At 38.0% G+C, this 26,678-nt stretch overlaps 2 protein-coding genes across 2 annotated transcripts; both read right to left on the reverse strand.

Annotated features, from left to right (window-relative positions):
- Positions 1–9,997: 9,997 nt before the first annotated feature.
- il21 (interleukin 21) lies at positions 9,998–13,318 on the reverse strand. The gene is made up of 6 exons (XM_070913779.1): positions 13,178–13,318; positions 13,042–13,083; positions 10,913–11,029; positions 10,750–10,788; positions 10,536–10,616; positions 9,998–10,352 (listed from the first exon to the last, which is right to left on the reverse strand). The coding sequence occupies exons 1-6, from the start codon at positions 13,316–13,318 to the stop codon at positions 10,326–10,328; spliced, it is 447 nt and encodes a 148-aa protein (XP_070769880.1). The 3' UTR covers positions 9,998–10,325.
- Positions 13,319–23,092: 9,774 nt separating this feature from the next.
- On the reverse strand, positions 23,093–25,868 carry cetn4 (centrin 4). The gene is made up of 5 exons (XM_070913053.1): positions 25,793–25,868; positions 25,361–25,516; positions 25,122–25,250; positions 24,673–24,810; positions 23,093–23,361 (listed from the first exon to the last, which is right to left on the reverse strand). The coding sequence occupies exons 1-5, from the start codon at positions 25,793–25,795 to the stop codon at positions 23,272–23,274; spliced, it is 516 nt and encodes a 171-aa protein (XP_070769154.1). The 5' UTR covers positions 25,796–25,868; the 3' UTR covers positions 23,093–23,271.
- Positions 25,869–26,678: the final 810 nt, after the last annotated feature.

Raw genomic sequence — 26,678 nt, forward strand, 5'->3', positions numbered from 1 at the left:
GGTTAACCTTATCTCAACAATAGCCACATTAGCATGCCACCCTTCGTCTCAAGTCAAGTGAAGAAGTCATACAAGTCGATAGCAAAGTCTGCTTTTTTTTTTACTTGCTTTATCCACATGAAAAGGAACCGTTTTCTTACAAACACTGATTAGTGACAAAAGCAGGTGTTCTACCAGTTTCTAGCATTAATATTTGACAAACTGGCATTTCTTTCCTGTTTTGACACTATGACTATACCGATCACCACCATCATTTTTTAGAGAGAGCCATTACCATTTTATATGAGCAAATGCATGAATACCTGAAGACAAAATCGTGAATCACATTTGTAATTGTTCACATTGTTTATTAGCAAAATGATTACATATTGTGTATACAGATGTGGTACATCAATTGCATAATAAATAAATATATAAATAACTTGAGAACTTCTTTCAGTGTTTCGGAACTGTTACTTAGAGAGACAAAATACCAAATTTTAGTGCAGTGTGCAATATTAAATAATGATAAAGTAGAGGAAACATCTGTAGGGTTGGTGTGGATTAATTGTTCACTTCCCGAGGCTGTTGAGCTTTTGAACCAATGTTTCGGTGTCCTTCACAAAGGCTGCAAACTGCTTCAGGGATCCCTCATCTTCCCACTTGCACTCTGAAGAGTTTTTCAGTGTCTGAGGAGAAGAATCTGGTTTAGTACTGGATCATGCATTTTCAGCGAGGGTTAGGGGCCTTAAATCTATACAGTTTGTATGGCAATACTCACGCGTTGGGTTGGGCACTCTGGTGTCAGTCCGGAGTAGTAGTTCAAAGCGTCCAGAGTGGAGGAGATTCGCTGCTCGTCATCTGTACAGTTCGTCATGGCTTGTTTCAGCCCTTCCATGATGCACTTCAGGGCGGCAGTGTAGCAGTGTTCCTGACAAAGACACAGCAGTTTTTTGGGTCACACTTCAGTCCAGTGATGAAACCAACACAATTGTGAGGGGTGTCAGTGATTGATGTTCCCGCTAATGTGAAAAGCTGATCACAGATGTTGGTGTTATGTCAGATAGATGAGCATCAACAGCAGCCTCTTGTCATTTACCAGTGCTAGTTTAAGTAAGTGGGAATTAATTCAGTTTCTTTAACAATTGTGGGAATAAAATCTGTACCCCTTAGTGGTTGACACTATGATTGCTAACAAAAGCTAACATTGTGACAATGTAAACACATATATTCTAAAAGTCTTTAGGACAGGTTTGGTTGCTGCAATCTGCAAAAGCAGCATCAGCATCCTGAATGAGTACTTAAAGCTGATCACCTGCAGTGATCTCTTACCTGCACATCTGTTGGAGAAGTGAATGTCACATTGAGTCCCTGCAAGAAATTGGACAAAAAGACAAAGTTTAACTATTCACTTTCAGTTAAAGCATTTCCTTTATTGGAACACCTGATCCTGGTCGGTTTTCCAAATGTATTTCTAAAGCACTTGCTATTTGTAATGGGCTAAAATGTTTAGCAGACTACATTGCCTTTATCATGAAGTAACTTACACATGTGACATCTTCATGTAGCATTGTGAAGCCCAGGTCATCCATGTTGAAGTTGAAAGGTTTTCCTTGAGGGTTCTTGCCCTGTCCAGCCGTTTTGGAGCAGATAGGATTTGCTTGAAGGTAACCTATGAGACAAAACATCCAGAGGGCAATTCTGTAACCCTGCTCCATGTTAAGCGTTTGAAAAGCTTGATTGCAGTTTGCTGTTGAGATGTACAATAGTCCTGTGTATCAGTGGCTTGTGGTGCTCTCTTGTGGAAGTTTGCTCATCTTATAGGGTACAGCAGACAAAAAAATGAGTGGGCTAGTAGGGAACAGCTTTTTTTTCCTATTAATCATGTAGCATTTTTCCCTTATCAACTGCATGGTGAAAACCCAAAGTAAAAAAAAAATCAGGTGGGCACAGAGTACCCTTTCTGATGGTTTTTAATGAAACATTTGACAGTTTGTCCACATTTGAACAGATATGATTTTTTTAATTATGTCACTTATATAAAGTTGTACCCTATTACAAATAAAATGTTTCTGTAACATTCAAGTATTTTTTTTACTTTGGGGTTTGTCTGGGCAGTGGTTGATTTCAAGCTATATTTGATGTTATCGAATTAAAAAGAATCCGTCACATCCAGTATGCATTATGCAATGATTGGGGTACATAGAAACTGCAAGTAAAGGAACTATACTTTATCTTGAAGACAAAAACAAAAATCTGTCAGAAGGCTCTCGTGCTAAAAGGCAAAAAAAAAAAAAAAATACACATCATGCAAATCAATTAGTTTTTTTTTTTTCTTGTTGCTTCATATGTGGCATTGATAAGTAATGGAGCAACAAGTAAAAATACAGAGTAGCATGTCTGGCTGCAAGTAGAAAAGCATCTTTGGAGTGTTACATCACACACAGCAGAAATGAATGAAGGGTTTCTCTTACACCTACGATTTTGCGGGGATTCCCCACAAGAATCCCACATAACAGAGGTAGCAGTGCCAACAACCTCTGCTTTTTGCACCTGTCACTTTGGGCATTCTCGTTGGTTATTCACTATTGCTCAGCCTGGAGGGCTTCACAAGGTAGTTTCAGTTTTCAGGTTTTTAGGAGTCACCAAAAATAATGAATATGACAGGATTTTGACGTGAGTGAGAGAGGGTGGGGAAATTTCTATCCATGGAATTTGTCGCTATGTGGGGGCATCCCTGTGGTTTCCATGTCTTACTGTGAAGTCCTTGCCCACACTAAAGTTTAGCTTTTGATATTAGGGTGCAAGTGTCTACCTTTTCAACCTTTTATTTGACCACTCAGAAAAGTAACGTTTTATTAATAACGCCCTTGACATTCTCATCTCTTAGGCAAAATGCATTTCGTTTTTATCTTTGTCATGAACCAAACCCAAATTCACTTGTACATTGCTGCGGTTGCAACATTTAAAATCCTGCGTTCAACTCAGATTTGACCCTGTGCACCCTGTGTAGATTTCCTGTTTTTATGTGCCTTCATGTTCAGTGAGATTCTGTGTTGCAGGTTTGTTTGATGTGTAGAACCACAATCTTAAGAAAACTGAAGATGCAGCTTGTTTTCTGCCACACTGTGAAATACCATTCCTTATGATATTTAACGTTCTCAGTACAGTACCTCTATTCCGTGTTGACATTTTGTTATCATTGCTGTGTATTACTGATGTGGCTTTGGTCTTGTTTTGATTTAACCATTTTATTTATTTTTATTGTAAACCACTCTGAGCTACATATTTATTTATTTTAATTTAGTATACTTTATAATATTAATTATATTATTTTATATTGTAATATAAATGTGATTCAGTCTCAGGTTGGTTGTAGAAATCTTCCCCATCCCACAAATAACCTTACTTTCCAACCTTCCTCCTACTTTCTCTGACTTAAGTCGTTGCAATACCTTGAAAAACTTTGTGAGGCTCTATCATCAACCGCGAGATTAATGCTTCCATGAGGTCGATTTTGATTGTGTGGGATAGCGGATATAAGGCCTTAACTAAACACAATCTCTTGTAGCCCTTTGTGATTGGCACCATGTGTGCTGCTTTCTCAAGGGCTCTGAAAATGTACTGAGTCATGTTTGCCACAAGCATACAAACCTAGGTACCTAAGTACAGGACATGTAAATCATGCTGTCCATGTTTGGGAGCTTCCTGCTGCACTTTAGTTGCCATTAGTTATTTTGTATATGTCTATCTAAATGAAAGCTACAGATTTAACAGAATTTAAACTTTGCTTTATTTTTCATTAATATATTTTATCATGTATTATAGGTTTCATTGACATGTAAGATAGTTAAACTGATTTATCTTCTAACGTTATTTCAGAATTCGAGCAGGATTAACAGTATCAGAAGGCAATAAAAGCAGCATTTTATTGGTTGGATGCATGTCGAATTGTGGTTCTTTCTCTAGTCAGATAATAATCCAACCCTTGTGCAATCTTCAAAAGATGAACACACCTGAAGCAGTTGATTCCAGCTTTGCACCTGACAGCAAAAAATCATTGAGAAACTATTCATTCATTTATTTCCGTTCAGCATCCCAAGTGTAGTAGTTGTGGTTGTTCATGGTTTTATGTTTTATTAGTTTTTTCTATCTGCAGAGAGACATAGCGAATCAAATACTATGGCTCGTAATAGTTAAGTAATTTTGTGGCATTTGCATAAGGCCATGTTTCATTTCTCTGACGCTTGGTGTGGGTGTAATGTCATTCAAATTACACACTGACCAGAAAATGTATGTCCCAAAAACTAAATGTCACCGCTCTCACCGTATTTCACCAGTCAGAAAGAAAGAAAAAGGAAATAAAATGTTTGGTTTCCGTGATAGTAGTGATGTCAGTGGAGAGGGTGGAGGCTTGGTTACCACAGGCCACCACAGCATAGTATCACACTCAGGTAGTGGCTTTGCTGAGTTACCATGTTGCATTTGAGTCATCTTTAGTTTATGGATTATCAAAAATTCTAATCTGTCCCAATTTTTTTTTTTTTTTACTGCATGCTACCCACAAGCTTGCGTCAAGACCTTCAATGAATTGCTTTTTTATTTATTTTTTTTAACCAAGGGGAAGTTTTTGGACCAAACGTTTCCGTCATGCGCAAATTGTAGTTCTTTTGTGTAGTTTGTTTTGTCTTTACAACCCGTTGAAACAGGGATTTTGGGAGGCTGACAGTTTACATGTGTTCCATCCAGTCATTTCAGCAGTAGCTCAGTCAGTACAGGACACCGGGCACTCAGTAGCACATGGTTTGAAAGTACTAGAGTAGAACTTCAGACTTAAACTTTTTTAAACTTAAATTAGGATATGGCCACACTGATCTGTTCTGATTTATTGTGTAATTATCAAAGTGAGCTCACTGTTTGCCAGATAATGACATGACATGTTGCTACACTTTCATGAGAGGGCGAAAGTTACCATCCATTTAGACAATTTGGGTTGGAGAGGTAAACCTAGGTTTGTTTTGTAGACCTTGGAGGTGATAATTAATTTATTGTACAGCCTGCAAAGATCACAAAAATAAAGAGAAAGTCTGGCATAGTATGGGCATCGATTCTAGTTACGATTGGGTGTGATGGATGACTGGATCAAGTGGACAGTCTGGATCAGTTGGTGTTGATAGTTTGGATAAAATCATACTGTGTGAGGTGTTAAATTATTCTTATCATTTCCCTCTCAATCAAGTCACTGCCTGTTGTTCTCATTAGTGAGCACCCTCCAAAATGAGTCTTTTTAGAGTTCCCCCTTTGTGTTACTGTCCCTCCACTACAGTTAGGCAATGAAACACTGTCTGCTGAGCCACAAAGCGGGAATTCTTTGGAAGATCCCCTCTTGATTTCTCTAACATAGACTGCTAAAGCCTCATATTTGTCTCAATCTTCTGTTGAGATCTTTAGGAAGGGATCTCCTCAGGGCCAGTGTGGACATGAGGTATGATTACAGTGGAATAATATTGTTGAACCTATTCCTGCAATTAGGACCGCACACATCATGTGGCGGGAGAAAAAAACTGTCCAGTAAATCAGGTTTCAGTGCAGAGACACATTTCAGCTGAAGTTCACCTGCATTATAATGACGTTTTCTCACCTCCAGCTCCTTGGTAACCTCCTCTCGCTGTCAACCATCTCATCCATTCTTTCCTCTGTTTCTTCGCCTTTTCCATAAACATTGCAGCATAAATTACCAAGACAAACTTCTTGATGGACATTTTGTCAGTTTCTGTTTTGGTACAGTAACACACCTGTCATGCAGTGTGTCGTCCTCTGTATTTACTCATTCAACATCTGCTCCTGACTGAATGTCTGGCTGCGATGATTCTTGAGTTGGTGGAAATAATCGTTACAGTATGTGTGGTTTCTTAGCTTTGTAGGCTTTAATAACCTCAAGGTCTGTTCCCAGCTTTAGAGAACTGAAACTTGAGAAGAATGTTCTCTGTACGTACTGAACATTCCCTGCTAACATCATCATCATCATAATTATTGGATGTTATCATGATTGTTATCATGATTAACGCAAGTGTAGTGACGGAGATTAGGTCGTCTCTAAGGACCCTGACTTGCACTTGACAACTCTGTGTAAACCATTTTGCTACGAGTGATGTTAAATGGAGGCTAGATCGTGCAAAATTGTAACATGAATATGGTTTGTGTGATGTTGCACACAGATTTCTTCCCTCATGGCAGTGACTGAATGAACAACCAGCAGCCACCATGGCTGATAGTCTGACACTCCTTGAAATCTTGCTTTTGCAAACCTGTATTTCTTAAGTTCAGTTTACACATTTTGTGCTCACCACTGTGGAAAACCCCTTTACCTGACTATACACTACCACTCACCCCAAGAGGGTTTCATGGTCCCCTCATGAAGACGTTTACCAGGTACACAGCTCATAGTGATCTGCGCAACACAGCTGTGGGGTTTGCTCACTTTCATCACACTGTGGTTTCAGCTGTAAAGAAGGCAATTCCACACTGCAGTGCAAGATTCTGCTTGAGCATTATACCACCATGTTTTCTTCTGAACAAGATCAAAGCAAAGCAAGTTGTGTTTGAGACCTGCAGTATGTTTAGCTTGACCTCAATAACACTAACGATATTAACTCATTGTTCAGTAACACAATTAAGCCGTTTCGGGTGTTAAATCCTGGAAACTTAGGGTGAAAATGAGAATATGGCATAAACAAAAGCGTTGTTGCCATGGTGGTATGCAGGGAGTTATGTAATCATGGTGGCATCCTTGCATAATAAAAATCTCATACTTACTGTACATCACAGAGGTCCCTTACAGAGTCTGAAATATTGGAGCAGTTTTCACATGATAAATATATATCTTGAAACTATAGTAATTATTTGATATTTACATTTCATATTTATACAGTTTTGGAGGAGGAACAGGTGCACTGATTTGCCTCAAAAAGATCATTTAAGTACATTTGTTTCTCTGAAATAAAATCAATGTACAATGTACTTCATTAAAGACTAAGATGTCAGTGTTGGTTGGTCATTTTAGTACATCACAGTGGTTTTGGTAGAACATTCAGGAGCTCAAATAAAGTGCAGCAACTGAACTCATCATGACCTGTTGTTGTGTCCACACATTCTGAGGAAAACATGCAATGGAGATCTTTGCTTATACACTACCATGTCTTTCCGTCACACTTCATCAGGAAATTAAGAAATTAAGCCTTTATGATAGATGAATTGACCCCGTTTAGAATACATAAATGCTTGTTCTTTACATTTTTAAATCTTTTTCATTGCATTCTTTGCTAATTGGCATTATTTCGTCAAACTTTGTGAACATGGCCCATTCAGTGCACATCAAGCGTAAGCTTCAAGCTTCAGTGAGCATTAACAAATTGTTCTTGTAAATTGCTTAGCATACCTGGCCAGTTAGTTTAAGAACTACACATCCAAGGTTGGTTTAATGCAGGCGCCTCAAAACAACCTCCATTGGGACAAATAAGGGGGTACCTCAAGGGTCTATGCTGGGTTCTTAACAATTTACACTCTACTCAAACAATATTATCACTCCAACAGAGATTTATAACATTTTGGCTCCTCTTCAACTCGAGCTATATCAAGATTACAATGTACCTTTAACATTCTTCAGACATCTCTGCACAATCTCAATCTTATTGAATGCTGACGAGACAAAATGTGCTTTATTCTCACAAACCACAATTCCAGTTTGCATCTCCCTGCAATCCATTCACATGGTACTGAAATAAAGATAAAAATGAGTTTCTTATAAGAATAAAGCATGTTTCTGTCTTACGGACAGTCAACCATATCTGTGCTTGACTATGAAGATGTCCTTTATTCTCTTGCTGCTTGCTCCACCTTGAAACAACTACATGCAGTTTATCATTGTGTTTTGTGTTTCGGAGGAGATAAATATTGTACTCATCACTCTGTACTATATGAAAAAATTGGGGAAGAGGGGCCACTGAACAGGCATCATGAGGTATCGTATTATGACCAGGAATCGCCTGTACCGTGATGTTGTTATCATGGACAAAATATTGTGATCGTATTGTGAGTATGTCCGCGATTCCCTTAGCACATATTTTATGTCCTTAGAGAGATCTTGTAGAATAAGGCCCCATTCAGAGAGAGGGAAGACCAAAATAAACTGTTGGCTTGACTAGAGTTGGTTTTTCTGGACCCTTTCACACCCATTGTAGTTGGACAGGTGATATAAACTTGGGTTCCTCTAAGCTGCGTGTCAAGGCTGTGAAAAAACAGTTGAGAAACAAGCTTGCTTAGTGCAAGTGGGCATATGGTAACTGGAGAAGGAAAGTGACTATTCTGTGAAAGAGGAAGGAAAAGGTGAAATTATTGCTCCTTAACTTTCTGCATTTTCCTCTTTGGCAATGGCACAGAGTGTGAGTGACGATTTTATGCTGTTATTGCTTGAGGTTCATCTAGTGGGTTAAGTCAACACAGGCTCCAATGTTGCAAGTTTTGTTCATTTGTTCACAGGTGTGAAATACATCTTGGTCAAATTTGATGAGTTTGTTTGGGTTGCTGAAATCCCCTTTGTCATCTGGGAAGTCCACAGCAGTGGTGTGTAGATGGGACACCTGCTTAAAAACATGTTTGCACCTGTCATTGTGAGAGTTGTTAGTGGTATTTGGATCACCTTGGTATACTTGTTCGTTGAAGTGTTTTTTGTGGTAGATTTCTCACCACAGAATTTAACCGTGTCAAGGTAAACCCACCTGGGGTTAATCATTAATGACAATGGTGAAGTGAATATGGACAGACAGATTATATATTTTTATATTACCTTAACTTTGCTTCTCAAAGTGCCCAAATACAATTTCTTCCCCTCAGGTGACATAGGTCTGATTTCGTGTTGTTTTTATTTTTTATTTTATTTTGAGTCTGAAGAACAAAAGCTGGAATTCTGTGTGTGTACCATGTTGTGAAATTTCACATTTCACTTTGGTGCTGTGGCTGTGATGAGGTTCTTCAGTCAGTCTACACTACTTTACAATACCAAATACTTGTAAAAAAAAAAAAAAAAAAAGAAAAGGAAAAAACGGGGAGCAAGGTCATTGGAAGAATCACAGTAGACAATATAATGAATATATTGTAATGTGAAATCAAGAAACAAAGTAAATCCGCCTTAAAGGAGACCAAACAGTGAAAGATCCACAGACAGGGCAAGCTATTAAAATGAGGCTGGTGACATTTTGATTATTTTCAACCGTGCTTTGCATTGTTAGGGCAGAATGTGTGTCGACACAATTTCTGTGCTGCCTTTTTGTTGTTGTGTTTTTTTCATTTCACCTTCATTTCATCAAGATAGTTTCATCAGCAATGGTACTATTTCCATGAATCTTTTATGACAACACTTGTGCTCAGTATCAGCTGGAATGATCCATATTGCCACCTGCTGTTGAAAATGGAGAAGTGTGACTTCTGATTTATCTTTGTATCTTTTACAAATAACTGAAAACCATGTATGTCCCTGTTGCTGTCCTGCACTAGTCTACAGGCTATGTGGCCAATTATCCAATCATAGTCTCCATTTCATGTAAATGTTTGGTGACAGGAAAACTAACAAACATCTTATACTACTTACTACTTGTTTGTGGTGAAACTGATGTTATCACACACAAAAAGTAGAAAAGATACATACAAATTAAGCAGTGACATACTGTCAGTGCTGTCGGTTCACTCTCAATGAAACATTTAAAGTTGAAGCTAAACTTAAAGTGAGTTCAGGAGGTAGAATATATATACTGCAGATTACAAATTGTGGTTTTCAAATTATGAATTGTATCATGAACCTCTGCCTTTCACATAGATTAACAAACTCACACAGTCAATAACAACTTTAAGTAATGTTGTGTCCACTTCTGCTGGAAGCTTTTAGAAATGTTGTCCTACAAGTAAACAAAGCAACCCAAAACCTCTGTGTCGTAATCTATTTAATTTTCACAAATGGCACAATTATTTCAGTAAAAGAATTCCCGCACATCATACATAGTATAAATGTCAGTTATATAATTTATATTCTTTGAGAACTACAACAAATAAATTACTTTCACTTTCAGTGAAAAGGTTGAGAAAAAAAATCAAAACTGCCAAAATCCACCGGGTGGCGACAAAGCAGCTTTCCCGAGAACACTTTCTTCATAGCTTGAGTGGACTCACCACAACTATCTAAATAAATATTAAATAAATTAAATATTTAGAAGGCTAAAACATGTTTAACATCTTTTCCGCGTAGTGTCTTCTCTACATTCAATCGTTGGTCACAAGTAGATCTTCGCCTCTTCTCAGTCCATGCTCAGTCTGGTTATGGCCTAAAGAGGGCAACATTGATACTGAATCAGTCATTGTTACTTACTCACGTCTTTACAACATTAATGACATATAGTGCAATGTATTTTCAGCCACCTTTTCCTTATACTACAGTAAAAACAAAAGGTTCTAGTATGTATATTTTTGTGAAATGTGTCATATAAAAAAAAGGGAAATAACATTACCTTCTGAATAAAAGACTTCAGTCTGTTGAAGAACTCCTCAACGTTTTCCTTTGGATGTAAGTCACAGTCTTGGCAGGTGGACTAAAGGGAAACACAAGAGAAATTAACTTGCTAGTGAGCATCTGCTATGAGTGCAACACATGCCACACTGAAATATCAGAAGCCACTAAGTTAGGAAATAACATGAGAAACCTTTGACAGAATTTTCTCTTACCTGGACATTTCCTGAATTACAAAAGTCCAGACCTCTCTCCTGAAATGGATCAAAGAAATGTTCGTTTTAGAAACGTACTGTACTGCAAGCTGCAAACATTGTACTTGAGATACACTTTACGATGTATTTAATAGATCATTCCCACCCCCACCCTTTTACTTACAGTAATGGAACTCTTAAGGCTCCTGTAAAGTTTGTTTGTTTGTTTTCTTTCTGTCACGTTGAATTGCACCTGCAGATTAGCCCGAAAGCACTGCAAGGCTGACAGACAGCAACAGTCCTGTTACATAATGAAGAAGAGAGAAGAAAACAATGTTTGTGAATTAAACATCAATTCCACACCAACATATATCAATGATCTTTATCCAATTTGGCCTCTTTAAACATTGTAAACCATAAAAAGTGAAAAGGGTTGAATATTTATGATGGATTATCCCACCAAACAACAATTTGTTCAAAATAGCACGATATTTTGATTATATGTTAGTTACTTGATTTACATCTATTGTGACTGTTGTGTTACAGAAAAATGGAAAATGGCACGGCTAGATGTGGCAGATTAACCATTAAAAGCTTTATAAGTTATGTTTTGTCAACCATAGATCAAGATCACCAACAATGTGTTACATTTGTTAGTTTTTAGACAGTGATATTATTTTTTTTATGATGCAATTCTCCCATCAACATTTCCAAGAAAGTTGTTTCTGGTTTCATGTCATGACTTCATCATTGCAGTTGACTTTCCCATCAGATACATGCATAACACTTTTACCTAAACTGAAAGTTAACCAAAATAAAGTTTCCACTATTTTAAAGATAAGTTTCTTTTCCTGAAAGTGCTTTGAACGTTTTTGTCTGAATTGTTTCCCTCCAGAAAACTTTGTGACAGTGTTGACATGTTTTTTCCAAGTGAAACTGTTTCTGTTTAGATACTCGTGCTTCAGTGTGTGATGCTCATGAACCCAACTGGCTCGGGTCAAATCATAGTTTTAGATTACAGTATTCCTTCAGGGAAGAAAACTGAACAAGAACAATTCTCTGATGCTGATTTTACATTTGACAGTCAAATTATGGGGCAAATTTTGCTCTGTAGTGAAGTGACTTTTATTTTGATTATTAGTTAAGTTTTGTTTTGCAAAAGAATGGCTTCACACCTATTCAGGAATCCTTATTATTTGTGGTTTGCTATGAGCAGTAATTTGCCAGTTTTAAAACAAGAAATTCGATCAAATGTTTTCTGGCATGCTAGAGAGCGTTTTGAGTTTGTGAGGTGGTGTGAGGAAGTGTCATGGTTTTGTTTGCGCTTTGCTTGATTACTCATCACATTTCACTTGAGTGCAACGGAAGCTGTGAGAAAATACACTGAGCGAGCTCTTGACTTGACTCACTCGAGAACAAGCCTGACAAGAAAGAGGGCTGATCTGAATTTACAAGTAATGCCGTTAATCATTTATTTGAAGTCAAGTGAACATAATCACATTGTTGTGAAAGCAAACCCAATATTTTTCAATGTTAAGCAATGCGCTTGTGGCCACTAAAAATACACGTCCTGTAAGGCAATGAAGCTAAATATCACTGTTGCCATGAAAATAACTGTTTTGGTGATTATAATATTTTACGGTAAGCTGATGGACTTCTTTTTTAGGGCTAAGAAAAGTCTAACACCACTGCCACCAATAATTCTTTTACATTTATCTGAATGGATGGTGGTTAGTTTGTGCAAAGTTTTGAGGTTGTTTGTTTGTTCTCTAGCTTCAACGCTGTTGAACTTAAATATTTTTACCATGAAACTCAAGAAACGTTAAATTTGTACTGTTCATTGCCAATACTTAATTATTTTTTATTAGATTTCATGTTTGTTTTAGATATAAAAACTATATGCTCACATTTAAATTTATTGTAAAAATGATGACAGATTTTTTAGTTTTGTTATCTTTGCACTGCTTCTGTAGGTCTGACTGTTGCCTCTACCGTACAGTATACAGACATCCTCACAGCAGTCTGGAATTAATTTCCTTTTAACGTATTTTTTTAGATTAACTAGCAGAAAAATGAATAAATAAAAATATATTTAAAAAAAAAAGCCTTTACAGCTGATTGATTGTATACACTCATTAGCCAACACATTTTGTGATTTCACACATCATTTCATGTACTCCTACAGTGACCCACATGACAATTAGTAACTACAGTAAGTGGGAGAATAACAACAATGAGTAAGCAACCACAAATATTAAATGTGGCGGTGACCATACCGTCAACATTGTTTGAATAAAAGTTAGTTTGGCTTACCCCAATATTCTGTGGTGGAGTATTCAGCTTCTGCTCATTGTGCTGCAAGACACAAACCGATAACATTGTATTTAGTAATGATAACTGCGACTGCTCATGGGTGAGGTCGTGAAAGAGTAAATGTAAAGAAACCTACCTGCAGGGTTGCTTTCACATCATCCAACTGGTTCAGGACTTCGCGTAATTTTCTCAACACCTGTCTGTTAGACTGGTTTGTGGACGAGTTGGCCAAAGAAGAGCAGCAGACTGCAAAAATGCAAAACACAACCAGCTTCATATTCTCAGTTTCAGCAGCAGGCACCAGTTCACCAAAAGACGCTTTTCGAAAGATTTACTGGAAATGCAGACGGTTGTGTCGCTTACCTTTTTATACTTATCCCTGAGGACACAGGAAAACCACTTGCAGAGAGTTGGAAAGCAGAAACTGGTGTGTGTGAGTAATGAAATTTTCTTTCCACTGGCAGTCACCACTACGTGATTCGAGAGTGGCGTCAAGCCGCGCGTGCGTGGGGCCTATAGATGCAAGTGTGTGTGAACGTAAACTTGTTTGAGTGCACCCGACAGGAAACTACAGGAAGACGGCACTTCCCATTTTCATTTTGAATCAGTGGAGCCGCGGCTATACCATGTCATAGGTAGTGTTCGTAGGTGTGGTATTGATAACCTGAATGCATTCACTGCATCACGGCCACCTACACAAACACACGGAGCCTGTTTCAACAACAGGAAACCCTTTTTAACTATCGGTGTTGAGCCAAAAGGAGAAGTGAGGGGATATGTTTTCTTGGTGAAGGAGGAAGCCCACTGCTCCACAACATACGAGAAGATTCTAGCCATATTTAGGGATATTACCTAATATGTTTTTATAAGGGTTTTTAGGCTGACGCTTCCCTCCTTTCCTCTCACTGTTACTCATCAACCAGAAAAGGTTTCTTTGTGTCAATTTCAAAGACAAGCAAAAGTGTGTTGTCAAGACTCATGCAAGCCTGTGTGGGAGATGCCCCGAAACAGTGGCCACATGAGAGTCACTAAGGACAGTGCTGTCCTATATGACTATTATGTTTGAAACTAATTTCACAGTAACAGTTGTTGAACCTTATGAAGTTCAATCCTTTCAAACGTGACTACAGAGATACACTGAAACATGCAGTGAAAATGTCATTATGAAAGAATCAATAATAGTGTGCAGGGTGGTGATTTATATTTCCTTCAGATATTTACTTTTAAATGGTGCATTCATGTGAATCAAAAATGTTGCAACTATGAATTAAATAGGAAATGCATTTCATCTTTTAGTGCCACAGTAGTGCGAATTAAGAGAATCTTTACAGATAAGATTTCGGTAAGGAAACCGAAATTCTCTATTTTAAGTCCACATTTAAGAAGCTCCACAAATAAATGTCACGCACGTAGATGTCATTTTATTAATGCAACATGTTTAAAAATAATAACCTCATAAAACGGTTTTACAGCCGTGGCCAAAATTTTGAGAATAACACAAATGACATAATTGCAAGCATTTCACAACTGTCAAAGGCTTTTATTGACAATTACATTGAGTTTATGCAAAGAGTCAATATTTGCAGTGTTCACCCTTCTTTTTCAAGACCTCTGTAATTCGCCATTCTTGCATAATCAACGCTTGGAGTTTGTCAGAATTTGTGGGTTTTTGTTTGTCCACCCGCCTCTCGAGGATTGACCACAAGTTCTCAATGGGATTAAGGTCTGGGGAGTTTCCTGGCCATGGACCCAAAATTTCGATGTTTTGTTCCCCTTACCACTTAGTCACTTTCGCATTGATCGTCACCAAACTGTTGGTTGGGAGAAGTTGCTCTCGGAGGATGTTTTGGTACCATTCTTTATTCATGGCTGTGTTCTTAGGCAAAATTGTGAGTGAGCCCACTCCCTTGGCTGAGAAGCAAGTTCTTGATGATCCAATAAATGGTTGATTTAGGTGCAATCTTTCGAGCAGCAATATCCTTGCCTGTGAAGCCCTTTTTGTGCAAAGCAATGATGGCTGCACGTGTTTCCTTGCAGGTAACCATGGTTAACAGAGGAGGAGCAATGATTTCAAGCGCCACCCTCCTTTTAAAGCTTCCAGTCTGTTATTCTAACTCAATCAGCATGACAGAGTGATCTCCAGCCTCGTCCTCGTCAACACTCTCACCTGTGTTAACGAGAGAATCACTGACATGATGTCAGCTGGTCCTTTTGTCACTCTTCATAACATTCTGGACTATATGCAAATTGCCATCATAAAAACTGAGGCAGCAGACTTTGTGAAAATTAATATTTGTGTCAGTCTCAAAACTTTTGGCCACGGCTGTACAAACTCTCAATGAACAGTCAAAGCATGACATGTTTTAGATGTTGAAATAATCAGTGAAATAACTTACAGTTTTGGTGCTCTCACTGCTGCACACGTTGAATCACATAAACGGTAATGTTACTGTACTTTACTAGACTCAAGCAGTAAGGTCAACGCACACTGAAGACGTATGATGCTGACAAAACACCCGGACCCATTGTTTTCCATGTAAGCCCACCCCCCCTCTGGGGGTGTCATAATGTATGTGAGGGTGTCAGGACACGCAGCTGTCTTATTATTCCCCATATTTCCTTTAGAGATCAGCACATCCTGACTGCTGTACCGTGACTTCTTCTTTTGTACGTTTGATGTGTGAGTTGACCTCCTGAAATGACGCAAACCAACCAGAGTGTGTTGCACATTAGTCCACCACGGTGAGAGAAAACAGCAGTCGTATTTGTAATTCGTATCGTCACGCCTTGTATGACTTTACTTATTTGTCGTAGACACTACATGTCTCAATCATTCCATGCTTCGTAAAAATCAACAAAACGTTGGGCTCAAACATTACTCCACCACTCGGAGAAAGAACAATCATATTTTTAATTCTGTGGTCTTTTGTGGGTGCTTATATTTGAAACACATTGCAGGCCACAAGTCAAAGTGTCAACCAACATTGGGCCTCATGCAAGAACCACTCGTACGAGCAGAGTGGCTTATACGAGTGATTAAGGAGAACTTGCCGCATTCACCAATTTTCTCATATTTTGAATTTTCTTTTAGGCTGGAGTGGTCCAGACCTGTTGTAGGAGTCATGTGCAATTAGTCTGCTGTTATCCAAAGTTTTTCATTTATGGATTGTATATTTCATTACTTTGAAGCAATTTTGAGTTTGAAAATAAAAAAATAAAAAATTACACTTCATAATTATGTTGACATCCTGATTGACTCTGCAATTCAAATTATGATATAATTCAAAATGTATTCATGTAGTCTAACAACATCATTCATTTAAATTGGCTATTGATGCTTTTGTATCACAATATCAACAGGAACATCTCAAATCTTTTGCACTAATTGGAGGTTAATTTGTATATAATAAGGTGAAAGGGAAGTGCAACCAGCTTAATTACACACAAGTGGCATTCATCATGTTTACGCGGGTCATTTACACAGTTATCTGAAGTTAAGCCCACCGTACAAAACAAAATATGATAACGTTAACATAAGAATTTGATAATGTTCTTGCATGAGGCCCATTGAATTCCAGCATGTGCCCCAAAACAGGTTTTTAGATATAGGGCATAGAGTTTTAATCACCTCTGTGTTTCCAGGTTACATACATTTGTATGGAAATATCATAGAATATTTCTTCTGTGATGTTCATCTGCTCTGATATGCAGTAGTATTACACATTTTGGAAATTCAGGAGACATCACGTTAGTCAGTGTGTCCGCATACATAGCTAGCTCACACACTGCAGTTTGTCTGCCTCGTCAGTGTTTGTTCACACGTTATCTACACACGCAATCTTTAACACAGTCATTTGCCAGAGGAGAGGAAGCGAGAGTGAGACTGAAAGAGAAAACCCCTCTCGTCTGTTCTCTCTCTTTGTCAGCGTAAGGGAAACGGTGGGTGGGGGCTTCGACTGGTCTGAGAGGTGGATCACCTTCAGACTCCCGTCTTATCAGGAGTCCCTTCTGTGATGCACATACAGAAGGGAAAATGTGTCCTCAGGTAGATTTAAAATTCAGAAGAACTTTCCTCCTCTGGCTGCCATCAAGGAACCCCTCCTAACCCACCTGTGTGTGTGTGTGTGTGTGTGTGTGTGTGTGTGTGTGTGTGTGTGTGTGTGTGTGTGTGTGTGTGTGTGTGTGTGTGTGTGTGTGTGTGTGTGTGTGTGTGTGCACTTTGTAACCTGGGTTTTGAAAGGTGCTATATAAATAACATTTTACTTACTTTACTTACGTCAGTTAAACTATAATCTGCTATAATACTTTACAGAACAATTATAATCCAGAGCATCTGGACCAAAATACACTAAACAAAGTATTCACATTTACAACTTGGAGGGGTCTTTCTGATGAGTAAGAGTTTTATGCCAGAGGAGAAACAACAGCCACAGAGATTTTGTCAACAAAGCTAATCAATGACGCAGTAGTCATTTTGTTTTAATTAAACATTTGCTAATAAAGCAATTAGTTACAACTTACAAACCCTTTAGAAAATGTCTTGACAAGTCTTGACCCTGTCCTTTTGTTGATTTACTTTTATTTCAGCAAATGTAGCTGTTAGTCTCCTCCATGCTGAAGAATAAAAGAGTAAAAGTCCTCTCATGGTGGAGGAATGTAATCGTCACATGCCCCTCATCTGCATTTCAGCGCTCAAGCTTTTTTCCATGAAATGTAGTGAAAAATTGCTCTGCTGAGTTTTTGGTGATGACTAAAGCTCTCGTCAGGGGTGAAGACGTGTCACACAGCGAGAGTTGCTCTTTGTGGTCAGCCAGTGTTAAACGCAGTACAAAGTGTGACTTGAAGTGAGGCTGCAGGTGAGAGATACTGACAGATAGAGGTCAACAGGTGCGAGAGTGAAAAGTGAACAAGCCTACTTTCTTAAACATTATAAACAATTGTCAACAATCGCACTAACCTTCAAAAAATGTGTGGGGTTAGTTGCACTATCGTACAAATTAAGTGGAGTTGAGAGTTGCAGAAGCCACAGCAGATTTATATACGACTTCAAATTCGGTTTATTTGAGGTTGTTTTTTGTTTTTTTTTACTGACGGATAAAAGCTTGAATTTACAAACTTTAATCCTCGTTAAATAAAGACATTCTGAAAATGAAGTGTGGGGTGCCATTGCTGCCTTTACATGAAGAATAAAAAACATACAGTATGTATGTAACAGATCTCCATCATACCAGAGATAAATGACATAGGCTTTCTGTTAGCATTATTGGCACGAGTCGTCTAATAGTGTAACACTTACGTTTCTTCTGTCTATCATGTATTCAGACCACCTGGGCAGGGCCAGAGCTTAAGAGTTTACATGTATGCCTCTTGATGTTGTGCAATTTGTTGTTTACTTTTCCACTGTGCTGTATTTCGGTATTACGTAGCCTCTGTTATCAGCGCAGGTGTCTTGGCCACAGTTGTTGCTCATGAATTTTGTTTGTTTTGTTTTGACTTGAAGTTTTCACTTCATATTGTAATGATGTCATTTTTTGTTTGTTTTTTTCATTGCCATGCCATTGCAACGTTTAAGCCAAATAAAATGCAATTGCCAAGTGCACTGTTGTTGTGAAGTGTGTCCGACTATGGTATGTGTGTAGGTGACTTTAAATAAATATTATTATTGTCATCTTTCTTTTCTTTTTCTAACTGTTTCAGACTCCAGTGACAGGTGATAACTACATGAGGTAAAAACTCTGTAAGCTTTTATTTTTAGATTTATTTTTTATGTAGTTTACTTTCTACTCCCACTTGCAGTAGTATGATTTCCTACATTGCGGTCTCCCCTTAGTAAACAGTTTGCATTTCCGAGGCGAGTGGGTGCGAGGTTGAAAGTTTGCATGTAACTCACATACACATCTTGGCATGTTGCAGAACATTGTTTACTTCTTTGAAGAATTCTGCTTAATATATATGAATGTGAAATCATCTGTTACTTTACAACCATTTGTAGAGCTGGAACAGGGACAAATAAAGATTGATTTTAAAGAAGGAGAAGGAGGAGAAAAGCGAGCGAGCTTGATATTACCGTAAGTGTACAGGAAGAGAACAGAGAGGGCGTGGGTGGGGGATCGCCTGTGTTTGGTCCTCTCCGTCGGCACCGCAGCAGCGATGACACAGCTTGTTTATAATGCTTGATTAATTATTCACAGTCATCATTACTGAATTCAAAGATCTTACCTGTTTAAAATAGAAATACTTGACATTGTTTACCATAATCCAATTTAAATGAATTAAACAGAATAACATTACAGTTGAAACACTGCAGGATGGGAATTTATCACCAGCCAAAGGCTGATGAAATTTGCCTTTGCCTGGTGCAAAACAGTCGAGTTCAATGTGGTGTGAAATCAGCCAGTTTCCAACTGTTGCTTGAAGGTTATTTCGGATAAAATCAGTTCTACAGCAAACAAGTACGGGGTAGATGATAATTTGATTCCAACAAGAGTGACAATCAATGGGAAAAACTTTTTCCCTTCTGACTTAATTAATTGTGACCAAAAAAAGTGCTGAAGCGATGGCTATCATTATTAAGAGACTTCTCAAAAGGACGAGTGATAGAACCACTCATCACCCATGATTCACATCTCATCTGAATGTGTTATCACACCCACAGGTTCTTTTATTCATCAGAGACTTAAAAGGTTTACTTTGTTGCACTGATTCATTATATTTGCTTATATGTCAAAAGTCACTTGAGCTCGCTAATTTTCTGAAAGTCATGTTAACCTGCCACACTGTAGATTAGTTGGAAAGAGTCACCAGAAATCTGATTCCAGTGCCTATAAATCTAAAAAAGCAAGATGAACTTGTCTGCAGTGAACCCACTAGTTAAGAACACAAAGAAACATCTTAAAATGAGCATCGACTGACAAGAGGGCTGCCAGTAATCAGACGTCAAAATGTGCTGAAACGATTCATTTCACACTTTGGGGTTGTTCATCAGACTAAGATCTGATCTGAAGATAAATCGCTCGCCTGTGGTAAAATGCATTAGGCATTTGTCATTTATTGAAATATGATTTAATCCAAAAATATTATATAGAATAATAAATTAATTTACCTGGAAGAGGAGTGAGACTCAAAACCACCAGCCCAAATGAACATGATTACTCTCATTAAAGCTGAACCAGAGTACCGAGCCTTTGTAATTGAGACAAAAAAAAAGCTGCTCAACTTATTTTGCAGATTGTTTTTGGAGACTTTAAGAATATGAGCTCCGAGTGTCTCCTACCTCCTTCTGACACCATGCATGTTAATACTGCAAAATACATACTCCTGGTTTTATAAGGTAAGGTGGTTAAAAACAGTAAAATACATGATTGAAAAACCTGAAAAACCTGAGGACTATAAGCTTCTTTATTTGGTGTTTTTTTTCCCTGTTTCCTTACAACATGTAATCTGTTTTTTAGAGAGGATGCTGATTACTTCAGGTACAGTGGTGATGCAACATGATACTGTTTACCAATCCAATTCTTAAATGCTCCCTGTCGACCAAGCTTTTTTTATTTTGCACACCTGATCTACTCAAATGTTTACAGGTGACTGGTTAAGGGGTGGAAACAGATCTCCCAAGACAAGTCAAGCATTAAAATGTGATACACGTAAATGTGTCAGGTGTGCAACAGTATTGAAAAAAAAAATCAATCATCAACAATCAATAAAAGGCGTGAGGAAGAGGATTACAAAAGATATGGAACGACACCTTCCTCTGTCAGCATCACTTATATACACGGCTGCCTCTTCTAAGTCATTATGGCTTTTAGCTCTGTGGTTTCAAAGTTTTATGTAACAAGTTTACATTGTATTCAAAGATGGGAATAAAAAGGAGATGCTAACAAAGCATGCTAACTGGTTTGTGATTGTCATATCTGGCACATTAAAACAATAACCAATTGTCACAGTGACTAGATTATAATGTATATTGACTACATCCAACACTAATGACTTCAAAGGGATTTTAGAAACACAAGCTTCCTCACCATACTGTAAAATATTAAGAGACAGAGCATATATAATCGTATATAATCCAGAAATTATGTCTAAAAGCTATGTCACCAATACAATGTAAAAAAGAAAACGTACCACTGATGCAGTCACTCTCTGCTTTGTCTTCGCAATGACAGTTATTTGTCTTCAACTTGTTATACTAAAAGGGGGCTTCTGAAAATAGGTTTCTACATAATGGTGACACATTCTTGACCTTTAAGAGTTAATAATGTTAAGATCTTTTACCAGCAACGACCAGACTGGCAGCGCTTTGTTGTTTTGGAAATGTATCATTTTATGGGAAAAGAAAAACGGCAGCGGAGCAGTGGGAGTATAGACTGTGTGATGTGAATGCTGTTTCACCACAGCAGTAGGGGAATAACACTCAGCTGAGGGGCTGCGAAGATATTAAAGGCCATGAAACTGCCACTGTACAAAAACAACCAATAACAATTGGAAAGTTTTGTTCTGAAATCAAACATCCAACGTTTGAACACCTACACTCCCAAAATGACTGCTTTATGCCCGTAAAGCACCCTCTCCTTTTTTATTGTTCAAGTGATGAGTCTATGTAAGTAAGACCTGTAAGGTTTTGAAATGCTGGTGAATTCAAGTAGAATCTTCTCAAACCCAATATTTGAGATGTTTGAATGAAGGCTCTCAACTCTGCACAGCTCAATGAAAACATCTTCAATCTCAAAATTGGAAGGCCGGCATGTAACTTGAAAATAACACATGAAGAGTCGGCACGCTGAATTAAGAGGTTTAGAGGGAAGACATTCTTCCATAATATCAGTAGAATTCATTAAGGTGTCAATCTGTAATTGTTTGTGTCCACTCAAAGCGAGCCTCAGCGCTGTTTTTCAGGTCTCACCTGGTGTGTGGTGTACTTTGAACTCCGAGAAGGTGGATGGATTTGAGTCATAGGGGGTAACATAAAATGAACCATTGAAATACTGGCCTTTTGATTTGGCTCATCTATATCGATTCCAAGTTTCAGCTCAACAGATGAGCAAAATGAAAGGAATTCATATAAATTCCATATTCTAGCACTTTAATTTGGAAGAAAACCGTCTTAAATAAAACACAAATCTTAGGTTTAAGAAAATATGAATTACTTCGAGTCACACTTTAAAAAAAGAAAAAAACAAACTTATCATGACATGAACATCTTGAGGACCTAGTTTGTAAAAGTTGCGATTTTAGACATCTACGATTCTTGCTTATGCTAATATCTATCTTTTTATACCATCAAACATTTTATATGTGGAATATTTTTTCATAAAATGCATATCTCATCTTGGGACAAAACTTTTCATATTTTCCGCCTGATGTTCCTTCGCTGTCTAGAACAGGTTATCAGAACTTTCATAATCAGTGGCAAGCATCCTCAAAATAATAGACAGCCGTCTGACGGCTCGGAAAAACACGTCACTACAATATCCTGTTTATTTTAACAAGGTATAACGTTTTGGCCAAAACCAGACTTCCGCTGTATATTACAATTAATCAGTAGGAGCAGCTTTCCTATAAGATGATCACAACATGTAGGTACGACAGCCTTCTTCTGTGTCTTCTACAGACAATGACTTGGTTCAGTAACTCAAGTGAGAGTGACTTTTACTGAGTTACTCATCTCAAGTTCACGCTTGTCATTTCTGTCTACAGTAACATAATTCTGGTTAGTCGACATTAACTTAGTCATATAACTTTCACTGTCTGCTCCCCGACATCTTACCACTGTTGACATACACTGCCGTACAGAATGTACTGCAGCGTGCACAGTGTGCCGAAAATTAACTTCACAACACCGGTGCCTCCATAGTTACTGCCCAGGGTTTGAATATAGACGCATTGTAAAACATTGTGAATCGAAGGGGAGCGTTTCTTATATGCACATAGAAACATTAAACTCTTGCAATTTGACACTGCATGTTTGCATGCAATTTAAATACAATACTGACACTGAGAAACCAAAGTGCGTGTGAAAGTATCAACAGACAAAATCAACTATGTTGAAATATATTTATTTGTCTTGCATTGTAGAAAGATCGGTGCAAAGATACAGTATGTTAAAATATTTATTTACAAACTAAACAAATCTGCCTAAGTCCCCAAAAAGCTACTGTAGAAACTGTTGAAAGAATCAAAGGTGAATCTTAAAAAAGGTCCCAGATCAGGACTGTAACACACTCAACAGGTTCAGTAAAGATTGGTCTTCTTCATTATCCTCAAGAACTCCTGCTCGTTGACCTCACCGTCTCCATCTCTGTCTGCCTCGTCAATCATTTCCTAAAAGCATGACAAACAAAGTCTACTGCAGTATGTTCAAATCGAAAAAGTTACAAGTGAATTCAGCACTGAAAGCTATGCTTCACACATTTCACACATCACATGTAACAGAAAAACCCTCACTCGGACTGACAACATGTGTGGGACAGGGCCTCTCGGTGCCCAAGTTCCTCAAAAATAACCAACCTGAAGAAACAGTGTAATCGCAAGGACATAACAACATAAGGGGAACTAGGAAGTGAGAGAGAACAGAAACAAGTAGTTCAGTCTTGTTTGTATTAAGGTTGTGTACAATGTAGGTCTTTTAATGAACTGTTTACTATTAGCAGTGATGAGAAATCAAATATATTATTAGTACCCAAATGTTTAATAAAGTAAAATGATTTCTGACTTCCTGAGGTATCCTATAAATGCATTGCTTTAAGGCATTCTGCTACAATTAAAACAATGTACGAGTAGTTGCATAGTGTCACAGAGTCCCATTCTGATGCAGCAGCTACTTTTCTGGGTAATCAACACTTTGTGGCTTTTGCTAATTGAAATAAATTCTGGAAACCACCCACCACAGCCAGTGGACAAAAAAGTGTGTTTCAAACATACTGCACCATATTCCATGTAAAGAATGCAGTTAACATGAAAGATACCTCGAGCACGCATTCTACGCAAAAGGTACAATATCGGAAACTAGCATATTACTGAAACTACTCTCTATCATTAAACATGAGAGCAGTTTGAGGGAAATATACCCTCTGTCCAGTATGATTTAAAAAAAACAAACAGGTTAAACATTTGCCACAGGTTAAGAATTGAATTGTGGTGGTAGAAGAAAGAAGGAAGGAAGGAAGGAGGGGCACGAAGCTAACAGACACAGAATGAGCATCGAGAGCCTGCATCAAGAATCGCAAAAACTATAAATAGAAAGCCTCAAGGAGGTTATACGTTCCCTTTTTATAATAAACCTGAACTCTCTCTCAAAAAGAGAGTTGCAAAATAGCAATTCATTCACAAGCTAATGAATTATGCATGAATGCACCAGTCAATCCACAAGTGCATCTCTATCACTTAAAAGAAGTGCTTGAATGTTTCTCCTATTAATAAAAGTTTATTGGACACCTGTCACCAGATTGTGACATTTCTACACATACTTTTTTGAAAGCAAGGGTTAGGGTTACATAATAAGTACAAAAATCTTTTTGGGTAGGGGCAAGTCTATGTGGATGGACCTCAAAACACACACACACACACACACACACACACACACACACACACACACACACACACACACACACGGGAAACATTGCATGTCTTTACCTGTAGCTCTTCATCTGTAAGGTTTTCACCCAGCTCCTTTGCAACTCTCTTGAGATTTTTGAATGAAATTCTTCCCGTGCAGTCATCATCAAACAGCCGAAAAGCCTTCATTATTTCTTCTTTGGAATCCTTTTCACTCTGTTAACAATGACGACATGACAAACACAATTACAGCTTCAATTTACACTTTTTCAAGATACATCTTGCATATAAATCCCCATGCATTGTGATTTGCATGAATGGTATTTGTCCATGCTCAAACACCACACACAAACATCGGATTTCAAAGTAAAATATTTAGAGGAAATCTGTTTCTGGAACACTGTTTATTGAGATGAAAGAGATTTGTAACTTTATGAATTGTAAATTCAGTCTTTCCATGGCTAGACGTGACTATTTTAAATTTCCAAGGAGTTTACAATATAATACAGTGTATGTATCACACTCACCATTTTCAGTGTCATCATACTGAGAAAGTCACTGAAGTCAATTGTTCCAGAGCCCTCTTTATCAATGTCTGCAATCATCTTCTTGATTTCTTCTTTCTTTGGTTCAAACCCAAGAGCTCTCATGGCAACCTGTGGCACAGATGCACAACACATCTGAGGCTGCTGTGACACTATTACCAGGGAATGTGTGAATCTACGCATACGCATCTGATCCAAGGCATGTTTTACCAGGAACTAACCTTTAGCTCCTTCACGTCTATTGTTCCAGTTCCATCTGTGTCAAAGAGATCAAATGCCTCCTTAATTTCTTGCTTTTGCTCCTCAGTCAGTTCGATTTTGGGACCTGCCTTTTTCCTTTGGCTAGCCGAAGGAGCTGGTTTTCGGTAACTTGAAGCCTGTAAAAAGCAAACAGTAAGACGTAGTTGCTACTTCATGCACGGTACTCAGTTAGCAAGTGCAGCAGAGAGACCCACTGGTGATGTTTTTACGTTTTAGTCAACTGTTACTATCATGCTAACTTTAGTTAGCTAACGTTAGCTTCCATGTTGCTCCACGAGACCAAAGAGAAACACGTTTCGGGCTAAAATAAACAGCTTCATCTAACTATGTGCCAACTTTTAAAAAGTTATTACAGCGTACAGTTCATACTAGACATTTACATGAAGGTTTACCATTTAAATTTACGATTCAACAAGCGAAGCTTCAACGGTGTGTTTGATGGTCGGATGTCAACAAAACAGGCAGCAACGGTTGTATTTTTTTCTGTCAATTGACATGGGAGATAGCCAATACAAACAATGAATGCACCGTGACAAGCGCATATCAGCCAATTGCAAAAAGAAATGGGCGGGTTATAAGAGTGTCCGCAAATGGTTGGGATCGCTTCTTGTCTCCCAGCAACCATGAAACGGCGCCTGCGCAGTGCTTAATCCTACGAGTCGGGGCAGCTGAGTAGTGGAAACAGATACAACTATCATACATTATTAAATTCAGGTAACATTACACTCTACATGCATATGTAACGTTTGTTTTACAGAAATGCAGTTCTGGAGACAGTCCTGCGGTTTTTAATTCACTTTATGGACAGGCTGAATTTGGAAGTAAAGTCATTTATTTTTCTTAAGACATTAGCTAGCTTGTTAGCCTAGCTTGTTAGCCCCTGCTTGTGTGGTGTGTAGGCTAATTGCAGGTCTGTTGAGTTGTATCTCTCATTGTCACTTGCTCCTTCTGTTATGTTGTGGTGTTTTTATGCTGGACAGTATTAATTTAATTACTGTTACTGTTGTTAATGGTTGAATAAGTATTCACATCCTTCATTTAAGTCGAAGTACCACATTGTTCACTTTTACAAGTGAACGTCCTGCAAGTACAAGTATTACCAGCTGTGTTAATAATTGTACTTAAAATATCAAACTTGGTCAGAGTGTTTTATATGTGTATTATATTGTTGCACTATTAGTGCCTTAATGTGTAAGCAGCTTTAGCTGCAGCTGGTCGGGGTGGGTCTGCTTTTAACTAACTTTGATTACTGTCACATCGTTTAATATATAACAATGC

Source organism: Enoplosus armatus, chromosome 10 (assembly GCF_043641665.1).
Source record: "Enoplosus armatus isolate fEnoArm2 chromosome 10, fEnoArm2.hap1, whole genome shotgun sequence".
Taxonomy (NCBI): Eukaryota; Metazoa; Chordata; class Actinopteri; order Centrarchiformes; family Enoplosidae; genus Enoplosus; species Enoplosus armatus.